At 43.0% G+C, this 10611-nt stretch overlaps 1 protein-coding gene across 2 annotated transcripts; it reads left to right on the top strand.

The window, feature by feature from the left end:
* The first annotated feature begins 949 nt into the window (after positions 1–949).
* LOC112283227 (uncharacterized) lies at positions 950–9646 on the top strand. 2 transcript variants are annotated; one of them, XM_024521688.3, is made up of 13 exons: positions 950–1481; positions 1877–2110; positions 2318–3020; positions 3186–3443; positions 3997–4094; positions 4529–4784; positions 4933–5070; positions 5297–5624; positions 5919–6118; positions 6310–6452; positions 6769–6837; positions 7113–9017; positions 9207–9646. In XM_024521688.3, the coding sequence occupies exons 1-12, from the start codon at positions 1407–1409 to the stop codon at positions 9006–9008; spliced, it is 4398 nt and encodes a 1465-aa protein (XP_024377456.1). In that variant the 5' UTR covers positions 950–1406; the 3' UTR covers positions 9009–9017; positions 9207–9646. The 2 variants fall into 2 exon arrangements, with proteins under 2 accessions (XP_024377456.1, XP_073390566.1); XM_073534465.2 differs by having other exon boundaries at positions 1851–2110.
* The last annotated feature ends 965 nt before the right edge of the window (positions 9647–10611 follow it).

Here is a 10611-nt window from a genome sequence, read left to right as displayed (position 1 = left end):
CTAGCAAAATATTCCATCATGTAGAGGATTTCATAATGTTTTCCTCTACATGATAATTTTATTGCAAGTGGCATAATCTAAACATCATGAAATCCTCTACATGATAATTTTATTTCTAACTATATATTTATATTTATAGAAAATATTAAATATAATGATATTTATAATAATATAACACTAATCTATTGAATGCATAAATATAAAAATGCTGATTTCATCTTTGAGTATATCTTTATTTCCAATAAAAAAGAGATTTTAAAAGATGCCACTAAATCTAATAAAATAAATGTAATTTTTTATTACACATATAGTTTAATAGAAAAATCCATCCTATTACAGTTATAGATATATATATATATATATATATATATAAATAATTACACATGTTTTTAATTATTCCTAACTAAAAATAATGTCAAATATCCACTCTCTCTATATCTACATATATAGATATATACATACATACATAAATACAACGTACTGGGAAAAGTGCTCAATCAGATGACAATGAAGGTGAGTTCACTTTATTCCGATCTTGCAAATTCACGCTAAGTCATACCTTTTGCACCCATGAAGTACTGCTCAAATGGTGAGCCAGCTATAATATCATCCAGGCGCACCCGTCGAGGTCCGAACCCATAACGGATTAACAGGGACAACGAATGGCCAACGAGTTTCGGACTGGACGTGTGCATGGCGTGCATGGTGGTACGATGATGAAGACATCCGATCGGACGTACCAGAGCAGCCCTCACATGAAGCCTGTGGGATTCCGCCAACCATCGGTCGCAACATAACCCCACCCAGCCTACCGCACGCATCGACACCCACTTTCGCCCAGGTTGAGTGCAACCGACCTCCGGTCGGAGGACTCCACCGTTCGATAGCGTAACCGTGGCTGGAGGGAGAGAGAGCAAGCAAGGCCAACATGTTCCTCACTTATGGCTTCCTCTAATTACTCATGAATCGGCCTCTTTTCTGGGACTATAATTGTGGGACAGCTCACATTGTTTGTGATTTCATACAATGAAGGTGGATATAAGCCCACCTTGTCGATCAACCGTAAGTTTTCTTCATCACTCAATCGCGAGAGGCTTGGGCGTGAAGATGCCATGAAGCTGTAGTTTGTAGCCCCAGCTTGTTGGATTTTGAGTTTGTGAGCGCAGCTCTTGCTGATGTTTCCGAGAAATAGGAATAGGGAGCAAGTTTTGAGGGATGATGTGAGTTGTGGTGGAGAAGAATGGGTGTAATTTGTGGCCGAAGTCTCGGTTGTTTGTGATTGTTCTTGGTTGCATTCTTGGTGTTGTTTTGTTGCGCTCGGATTTCTCTCCGAGTCTTTTTAGTTCTCCATGGAGGGTTGAGGCCATTGGGTGATTGAGAAGGTGGGTGTGAACCCATCGGAAGTCATGCCTGGGGTTGAAGTGCAGGCCCCTGTGGCCTTGCCGATTGTGGAGCCTGCACCATTGCCGCCCAGATGCCAGGTATGTAATTAGGGTGCAGGGTTTGATTGCATGAGATTGGACGAGTTCTTAATCAATACCATGGATATGCTCTGAGAACCCATATCTTGTACAGTGATTCTCCCTATTACGTGAAGTAGTGCAGAAGCATAAGCAAAGTGCTCTGATCATTCAGCTGATTTGTTTCCAACTTCGGCTCTTGTTGAGCGAAAGCCTAGCAATAAGGTCTTCATAGAGATTATAGCAGCCCAATTCGAGTCTGGAGTTGGGCTCGTGGTACATTTTCCCTAGATTCTAATTGGGATCTTAGTGCATTGCTCTTTTAATGTGTTTTCAAATCGACTTGCAATTGTGGTCCAGCTTAGGTGGTTGTATTGAGTAATTGTGTAGTTTGGGTGGTTGTGTTTGTGTAACAGAAACATGGCGTTGGGGATCATTATATGGTTCTGGAAAATGGGCGATTCGCGTACTTATCTATGCCACCGCAATTCAGCACGGTTGCCATGGCTGCTAAACTATGTGTGCTGGACCACCGACGGGATCTTCGTGGTGGGTGGGATCCCCTCGCCCTTTGTTGCCTTCAGGAGGTTGGCCACGTCCACGCCCATGTGCATCAAGGAGAATCCACACAAGACATCTTCCTCGAACAGGTCTGAGCTTTTCCAACACTGGCTACACTGCGGATATTTGACCTGAAGTTTTGTATGTTTTTTCTCTTGTTTAAGTTTGAATCATGATGAGGGTTGCACAGTGGTCATCTTGCAAGAATTCTGATAATATTTCGAGGCTGAACGCACTAGATAATGCCATCACTCGACATTGAAGATAGTTATGTGGCCTTTTTGATTGTTTGGCAGTGTATGGAAGATGCTGGTTGTGCCTTGCCAATGGTCAGAGAATTGGCGGGCTCCATAAAGCATGTACCAACTGAGGTTGATCATCATCATGGTACAGAGAATTGTGGCCATGATTTGATTGCACACGGTGACCACTTCGATTGCCTTGTTCCTCTACACGACGGCTCATACATGCTCAGCCACGCGCAGAGGACAGAAACTGGCAACCAGAAATTTATTGAGCACGGACGGCTGGTAAAAGTTGGAGAAACCCTAGGGAAACTCAAGCGTCGTCCCAAGCAATTGCTCGATCTCTTCAGTTTTGAGAGTCCAAGAAAACAAGGATATGAGATTTTATCAAATGTGCAGACTTCTCTGGAATCGTGTAACAAAGAGAAGATTCTCAAGAAGAAGGCAGCTGGTCTTCAATCAAGTAGGATATCAAAATATAGGACACCGAAAAACAAAGTCGAGAATCAATGTTGTACTGAGAAAAAGGAGGAACATTGGCACGATACCACGGTGACAATCCCAAAAACCTCGAAGACAACAGGGTTAAGCAAAACCACCATTGATGTGATGGGCATTTGTTGCCCTAACGAGGTTCCTCTTATCAAGAAATTGTTGGAGCCCATCCCTGGGGTAGAGGAAGTTTCTGTAAATGTTACTTCCAAGACTGTGACTGTTCTGCATGATCAACTCTCAGCCTCCTCCTCTAAACTTGGTGAGCGCTTTAGCCTCTACAAACACCTTGTGCTTCATGGACAGGTGTTGAACAGCAATGCAAGAAACTTGAATCTCTATCTGCACGCCTCTTTTGGCGCTTTGATATTTATATCTCTAATATGTGACTTCTTCACCGTTATTTGGTGAACTATTTGTGGAACAGTAAAGGCTCTGAATGATGCAAGCATGGTGGCAAGTGTGCATCAGAGAGGGGAATGGAAGGCTGCCCAGAAGTGGCCAAGTCCATGGACCATAGCTTCGGGGATTCTCCTGGGAGTATCCTTCTTTCAATACCTGTATCATCCTCTTAAATGGGTGGCCCTAGGCTCTGTTGGTGTTGGCATACCTCCCTTGGTCCTTCGAAGCATAGCAGCGATGAAAAGCTTCATCCTTGATATCAATATTCTAATGCTCATTGCAGGTGACTAGACGAACCCTTCTCCATGTTTACATCTGTTAACATTTCGGTATCTCATGCATGTTACGATTATCTCAAATATTCAAAAGTCTACATTCAATTTCCAAGTTTTTGAATTGACCGTATCAGTGAAGCGGAAGCACGAGAGGGTGAATTGTCTCCGGTCGGTGAAATAATCAAAAACCTAGTGGACAGAATTCCACCACCACTCACTTAATTTCCAATGGATTTTGCCGTTTTTTCCACTAGGGTAATCCATTCTGCTCTGATGAAGCAGCAAATAACCAGGGTTGTTCTGCGCAGAATTTCAATCCACATGATCGGTAAATGAGAATCTAGTTTTAAAGTAACATTGTCAATATCAGAGCAAAAGAGGAGGATGCGTTGCCTTCCACCATGGTTGATGACAAAACTTAATGGGAATCGACTGGATGGAGTCCTTTCCCACAGGATTTTATCATTATGCCTGTGGAGGGCAACGCATTCTGGTCTAATGGAAAAAACAAAATGTCCATAATTAGGCTGTTAGATTCATGCTTGCGATATGCGATTGCAGTGGGAGGTGCGATTGGTTTGGGTGACTACTTGGAGGCTGGATCTATTGCATTTCTGTTCACACTGGCTGATTGGCTTGAGTCTAGGTCAAGTGATAAGGTAACTTCTTTTGAATTTTCATGTTACACTCACTTACCAGTGATCCGAGTGATTCGTAATATTTCTGTTTGCACTGATATGCTTAAGCCTTTCTATCATCAAATGTTGCTGAAAACCAATCCCAACAAAATGCCAAAAACTGTATATACATGTCTTGGAAATTCAGAGATATATACCAGAAAGGTAGCGGACACATTTATGGTACAGGGTGCCCTTTCACTTTCCATGAGCACTTGCAAATTATGGTTCTTCTTCCCAGGTTCTTCATGCTATCAGTAAGTTGCACTCAATCAGATTGGACTACCTTAACTGGTGACAGGAATTCTTCTCTAAATGAAGAAGCCACTGCGGTATTTGAGTGAGCCATGAAGCTCTGAAGCGTGTGTAACAAGATTGATTTTAGGGTATGCTATAATTTTGACTATTTGATGTAGGCTCGTGCTGCAATAGCTGCTGTAGTAGACCTGGCTCCTCGAAGTGCAACGCTTCTTAGCAGTGGAATGGGTGTGCGCGTTGAGGAGGTGAAAGTTGGAACGTTACTAACTGTTAAGGCTGGAGAACTGGTCCCAATTGATGGAACTGTGACATCCGGAAAATGTAACGTTGATGAAAGTAGTTTGACAGGAGAATCTTTGCCGGTGGAAAAAGACGTAGGTTCAATTGTATGGGCAGGAACTGTGAATATGTCAGGTACGTTGAGTTTTTGAATTACTGTACACTTGCAAGAAAAATTATTACCAGATCAGTCTTAGCCATGTTTGTTTTCGAGAGAAAACTGTTGTAGTACTTTTTAATAGGATGATAGCAATCGACTAACGCAATTCAAAGGAACTTGCAGGGCACATGACGGTGAAAACCACTGCTTTGGCTGAAGATTCAGCAGTCTCTCGAATGGTCCGCCTTGTTGAGGAAGCACAAACTCAACGATCTCGTACGGAATTGCTAGTGGAACAAATCGCAAAATACTACACTCCAGGTATCATGCAGCCATGGTCATAGTTCCTCCAGGATGGCAAAGAAATTAATGTTCTGTAAAGTATCTAAGAGATAAGGGTTTTAGCAGTGACGCTGGTGTTATCGGGATCAAATGCATCATTTATGACATGTCATCATTGAAGATATCTATGTTGTTTCATTTTAAACCCAACAATGGAGAATGTCGTGTGCTTTGACTGTGTCTGCCTCTCTTTGATTTGATGCAGGAATCGTATTAGCAGCCATAATCATAGCCGTGGTGCCGTGGGCACTTCACGTTCATTCACAACGACATTGGCTTTACCTTGCTCTAGTCCTTCTTGTCGTGGCATGCCCTTGTGCACTAGTTATATCTACACCTGTGGTCACGACATGCGGCATAGCACAAGCGGCAAGGCTTGGTTTACTTTTGAAAGGTGGTAGCCATCTAGAAATTCTTGGAAAGCTGAAAGTGGTCGCGTTAGACAAGACTGGGACATTATCTGAGGGCCACTTCCGAGTCACTGATATCGTGGGGTTAGACGGTGGTTCAAATATCCACCAAATCTTACACTGGTATGTGCAAATTAACCGAGCTATTAATATGCTTTTCCAGTGAAAAAAATTAACGTTACGTCCATCTTTATTTCAGCAAGTCAAAAAGACTCAGTTTGTAATCAAATAGCTTCATGCGTAGTGAAAGGTGACCATCATTGATACAGTCCTATCAATTAGCTATATTACCGCCTTGATAGTAAAAGGATTGGAGGAAAAGGTTCTTAACAGTTGGATACCTGGAGGGTCTCAAATTGGGCCCCTGTATCTGGAGCCCCAAGGAGCTGTGTATCATTGAGGATGGTTTCAACGCAGGATTGCCTCAGTAGAGAACAAAGCAAGTCATCCAATGGCAACAGCCTTGGTGAGTTTCGCAAACCAGAATGGTGTGAAGCCTTCAGAACATGTGACAGACTTCGAGGTCATTGTTGGCGAGGGTGTCAAAGCTAATGTGAACGGCCGCATCATTCACATTGGCAATGCTCGCATGGCAAACCGCCTAGGATGGGACAAAGGTACCGGATGAATTTATGACTGAAATGTTGCATGTTGTTATACCTATCAATTGTATATCTCAGTTGATTGAGTCAAGTGTTCTCAGCATGCTCAGTTGTAAGGTGAATCATACATGTAAGAGCTCTTTGCTGAACTATCCAGACGCTAACATAATAGGATTGATCGGCTCACATGAATTAATTTCTTACAGCGGTTGCCAAAGAAATGATACACTTATGGAGCAGTCAAGGTGCGACGGTTGGCTGGATCGGAGTAGATAATATGGCTGTGGGTGTCTATGGTGTTGCTGACCAGCTTCGGACGGAAGCTGTTGAAGCTGTCCGCAATCTGAAGGTCAGTTCGATGCAATATTGGTATTGTCTTAAGTGCCACAACTCCTAGCATGTCCATTCTACAGGATACTCCAATTTTTCAATCATAAAGACAAATTTAGAGCCTGGCAGCGTGCCCCTTTGCATTTCATTTGTTTTGGAGACATAAAGGGATAACAGTAGTCCCTGTGGACACAAACGTTTGAAATTCAAGGTGTTACAAGTCAGGGTCTCCGGTGGTGAGACATACTTTACGAGCAAACCTAAAGGCAGTTCAAGTTTCTTAATCTCATGTGGTTTCTATTTTATTGACCACTTAAATATCTCGCTTTTTGCAGAAACTCGGAATCAAGGTCGCCATGCTGACTGGTGACAGTGCGTCTGCAGCCTCTTTTGCGCACAAAAAAGTAATAAAATGTCTATGTTTGCTTCATTTACATCTGTCGTTATTGCTGTTTAAGTAAACTCTTCGTCGATTCTTTAGTCCTATCCCATGTTGTATTGGTATCATAGCTACATTTGATTTTTGACCACGAAGTAGAAGGTTAATTGTCCTTGAGTAAAATTTTCTGTAAGTGGTTTTACAGAGACATGTAAGTGTTTTGCTTGCAAGTAGACGGAAAAAGATAATGTAAGTATATTATATCGCTGAGAAGGATCTGATCCAATACATTGCTCTTAGATAGGGGAAATTGAGATACATGCACAATTACTCCCAGAAGACAAGGTTCACATGATTCAAGAGCTCAAAAAGTATGGAACAACAGCAATGGTGGGAGATGGTATAAACGACGCTCCTGCCCTAGCCGCTGCGGACGTTGGAATTGCAATGGGAGTTGCGGGGTCTGCTGTGGCGATGGAAACCGCCGACGTTGCTCTCATGACTAATGACCTTCGCAAGTTGGCCATTGCTGTGGAGCTGGGGCGAAACTGCCGATGGAAGATAGGTCAGAATGTGACCCTCTCCTTTGTGACCAAGATTGTCATAATTGGGTTGGCTGCCAGTGGGTATGCGTCTCTATGGACGGCAGTGATGGCCGATGTAGGTACTTGTCTCCTTGTCATCTTCAATTCCATGCGGCTCCTTCGACCCAATTCATGCAGTGATCATTGTTGTACAACAAAGGAAAAGCAGAAAGCCGCCCAGTGCGCAACCCAACACCTGTCAATTCAGGGCAAAGCTGACAACTGTTGTAGCAAGTCTGTAGTGAACAAGATGCTTCCGGATGACCGGGTGATAAACCTATGTGATGATACATTATGCAGCGATCCACTCACACAAGCTCCCAGGAGCATATTCCCTTGGTTGAAAAAACATCATGGGCATCATCGCAGTGACCACCTCCATGAGGTTGATAAATCGATTGAGAATGAAAAGCTAAGTATTATCGGCAAGCAATTAACTTTGGACTGTACGAGTTCCGCTTCTTGTTGCTCCAGCTCGTCTTGTCACGAGTCAGAAAGTGGAGCACAGAATGGAAAGGAAAAGTCGCACTTAAACAGCCTCACCGAAAGAGTGGGGAGAGAAGAACATCATAAAGGAGAAGATGAGTGTGCTGGATCAAAGAGCATTTTTGTGGACAAAAAGCTAACGATGCCAAAGCAGGAAAATTCTTCACAGTCTGTTAATAGATTTTCCAATGAGGAACTTTTGATTAAGATAGACGAAGTATCAAAAGGCGAAAGGAAATTTCGGGACAAGTGCAACTATGACCTACCTTCGATCGACTCATCTCATTCCCATGAAGATATGCAGCATGAGCATTTACCAATTCAAGAAACTCAATTTGAACAACAATTGCGCAAAACAGAGCATCCTGCTTTAGCTGAAGACCAGCGGGATAGCTCTGCATGCAAAAAACTTTTTCATGAGACTTCTTGGGTAGGTATTTGTTCTAAGAATCTCAGCATCGAGACTCCACAGAAACAGCAAGAGGAGACTCATGACCCAACCAGTGAAGTTACCAGCCCCTGTGGTTTGGCCGTGTTTTCTTCCCTTGATATATTTGCAGGGAAGGCACAAATAGATGGACTAATCTTGGAGTCTAATCTATGTGCTAAAGCATATAATGGGCCTAAGGTGCATTCTAGTCGACCGAACAGTGCACGAAAGAACGTCCATGATTCCCTGAAGAAAACTAATTCAGCAATGGTAGTCCCAACACCTTTCCCAGCATCAAAAGACATCACAAAGGAAACCAATGCAGGCAATGATTATTCGGAAATGCTAGTTTGTCTGGAGGCATTTAAGATTCCCATCCAGACCGACATTGAGACGAACTACAGAGCATGTGACCCTACTGATACAAGCAACAACAAACTATCAGCTGTGTTCAAGCCAAGTCATGAAGCAAGCAATGGTGTTCAGTCATTGATGCCTGAGAGTAGTCCAAGCAAAACAGGAAGTGTTCTTCGAATCCGGGTATCAGACCAGTCTGAGAGAGTCTCAGTTACTGAAGGGAAGCTGCTAAATAAAAATTCAAGACTTCCAGTATTGAAGCACTCAGTGAGCGACAGAACTTTGTCCACAATTGACACAGTCGGGCATCCTCACTCTCTTGATAAACCCGATCCATAACGTGTAGAGGTACTTGTACTCGTCTCCTCCTAGAACAATTTCAAGTCTTCGTTGCATTTCTCCTGAAATATTGTGCTCTTTCTAACTAATAATTCGCATCTTCATTTCAAAGTCTGTTGTTGACGTCTCTAGACCGTTCATATGATCCTTTCTTTCAGCATGTGAAGTGCCAATTCAATGTTACTGTATGCTTCGCAGGTATTAATGGTGATTTGGAAATAAGTGACAAAAAATTTCGAAATGGTTCATGCCAACCAAATGAATGCAATTTTTTATCTTAAGCTGAAGTGGAGGTGAGTCAAAATAATGTTGGCAATAAATCCGAGCGGCTCGCTGGTTTCGTGTCGAGTTCATTCTAGATGCAACGGTAGTAGAGTATAATTTGCAGGAGGTGAAGGTCTAATGATGGATGGTACAATTTCACTATAAAATTGCTAACAAGTTTTGTCCTCGTATTCTATTCAATAAGATGGGGTTCAACCTTACGGCGTATGTTTGAGTCACGTATGGATTTTACAATAATTAGGTTGATCGCTTCCCATATTCATGCATCAGGCAGGTGAGACACCATGAGCCTGTATAGCACCTCCACAGTTCTCCCAAGATGAGTAAAAGGAATTAGAAGAAATTTCCCATGATGGAAGAGCGCAGGTCCAATCTCTTGATGGTAAATTGTAGTTTGCAGTGTTGACAACTCAAAAAGTCATGACCTGGTTCATTGTATTCTGTGATGCATGAGAAATTCAACTGCGGTCCACTTTACAGAACCCTTGCAATTAGTAAGGAATTCTTCCATTTACTTGCCAAGAAATACATCAGTAACATATCCTGAGCATCAGTCATCTGAATCCCTAGCCTGGCCTCTGAGGACATCAATGGCTAATAATACAAGGCTAGGATGTGGACAGACAACCTTCGAGGGATTCTTCGCTTCAATGTTGAGCTTCTCACGATTCACTGTCTAAATTCAGGCACTCCTACAGCTTTACAAGATTTCATTATCCATTTCACAACAACAGCATCAAGCTCCTTCAATACTCAACAGCTTCCAAAACACTTACCCACTATGCATCTGAGGGTTGATAATATTCCGGTTGGGGCGCTCTTCGTACACTTGGAGGTCCAGGAAAACCTGTACGAGGCGTACTTCCCTTGTCAACTCCGTCCCTTCGTCCAGGAGTTACTGGGACATCATTCCAAGGGGTGCTGTCCCTGTAATCTATGGATGTGGTTTGATTCATAAATGCCTGATTCGGGTTGGAATAGACGGGGTTGTGTGATATCCGATTCAGAGCGCCATCTGCGCATGTCGATGGAATCGAAAGCTCTGACACCGGCCGTCCATTTACTCCTAAATGCTCTTGTCCTCCTTGTGCGGCTAGAGCATTTCATTGAGGGCTAGAATCTGAAGAATCATGCCCGCTGAGGCGCGCATAGACAGCATCCAGCTTCTCCACCATCTCCTTTCCTACGCCCTTATTATCGAGGATAACCCCCATGCAGCCACAGACGCTTTGTCAAGCAGGGGTTCTTGCAAGGGGATAAGAAACTAGTCAAAACAAGCACTGTGTATGAGCATGACCGAGGATATTTTTGATGAACA

The sequence above is a fragment of the Physcomitrium patens genome, chromosome 6 (assembly GCF_059467195.1).
Source record: "Physcomitrium patens ecotype Gransden chromosome 6, ASM5946719v1, whole genome shotgun sequence".
NCBI lineage: Eukaryota > Viridiplantae > Streptophyta > Bryopsida > Funariales > Funariaceae > Physcomitrium > Physcomitrium patens.
This window is presented reverse-complemented; position numbering and strand designations above follow the sequence as displayed.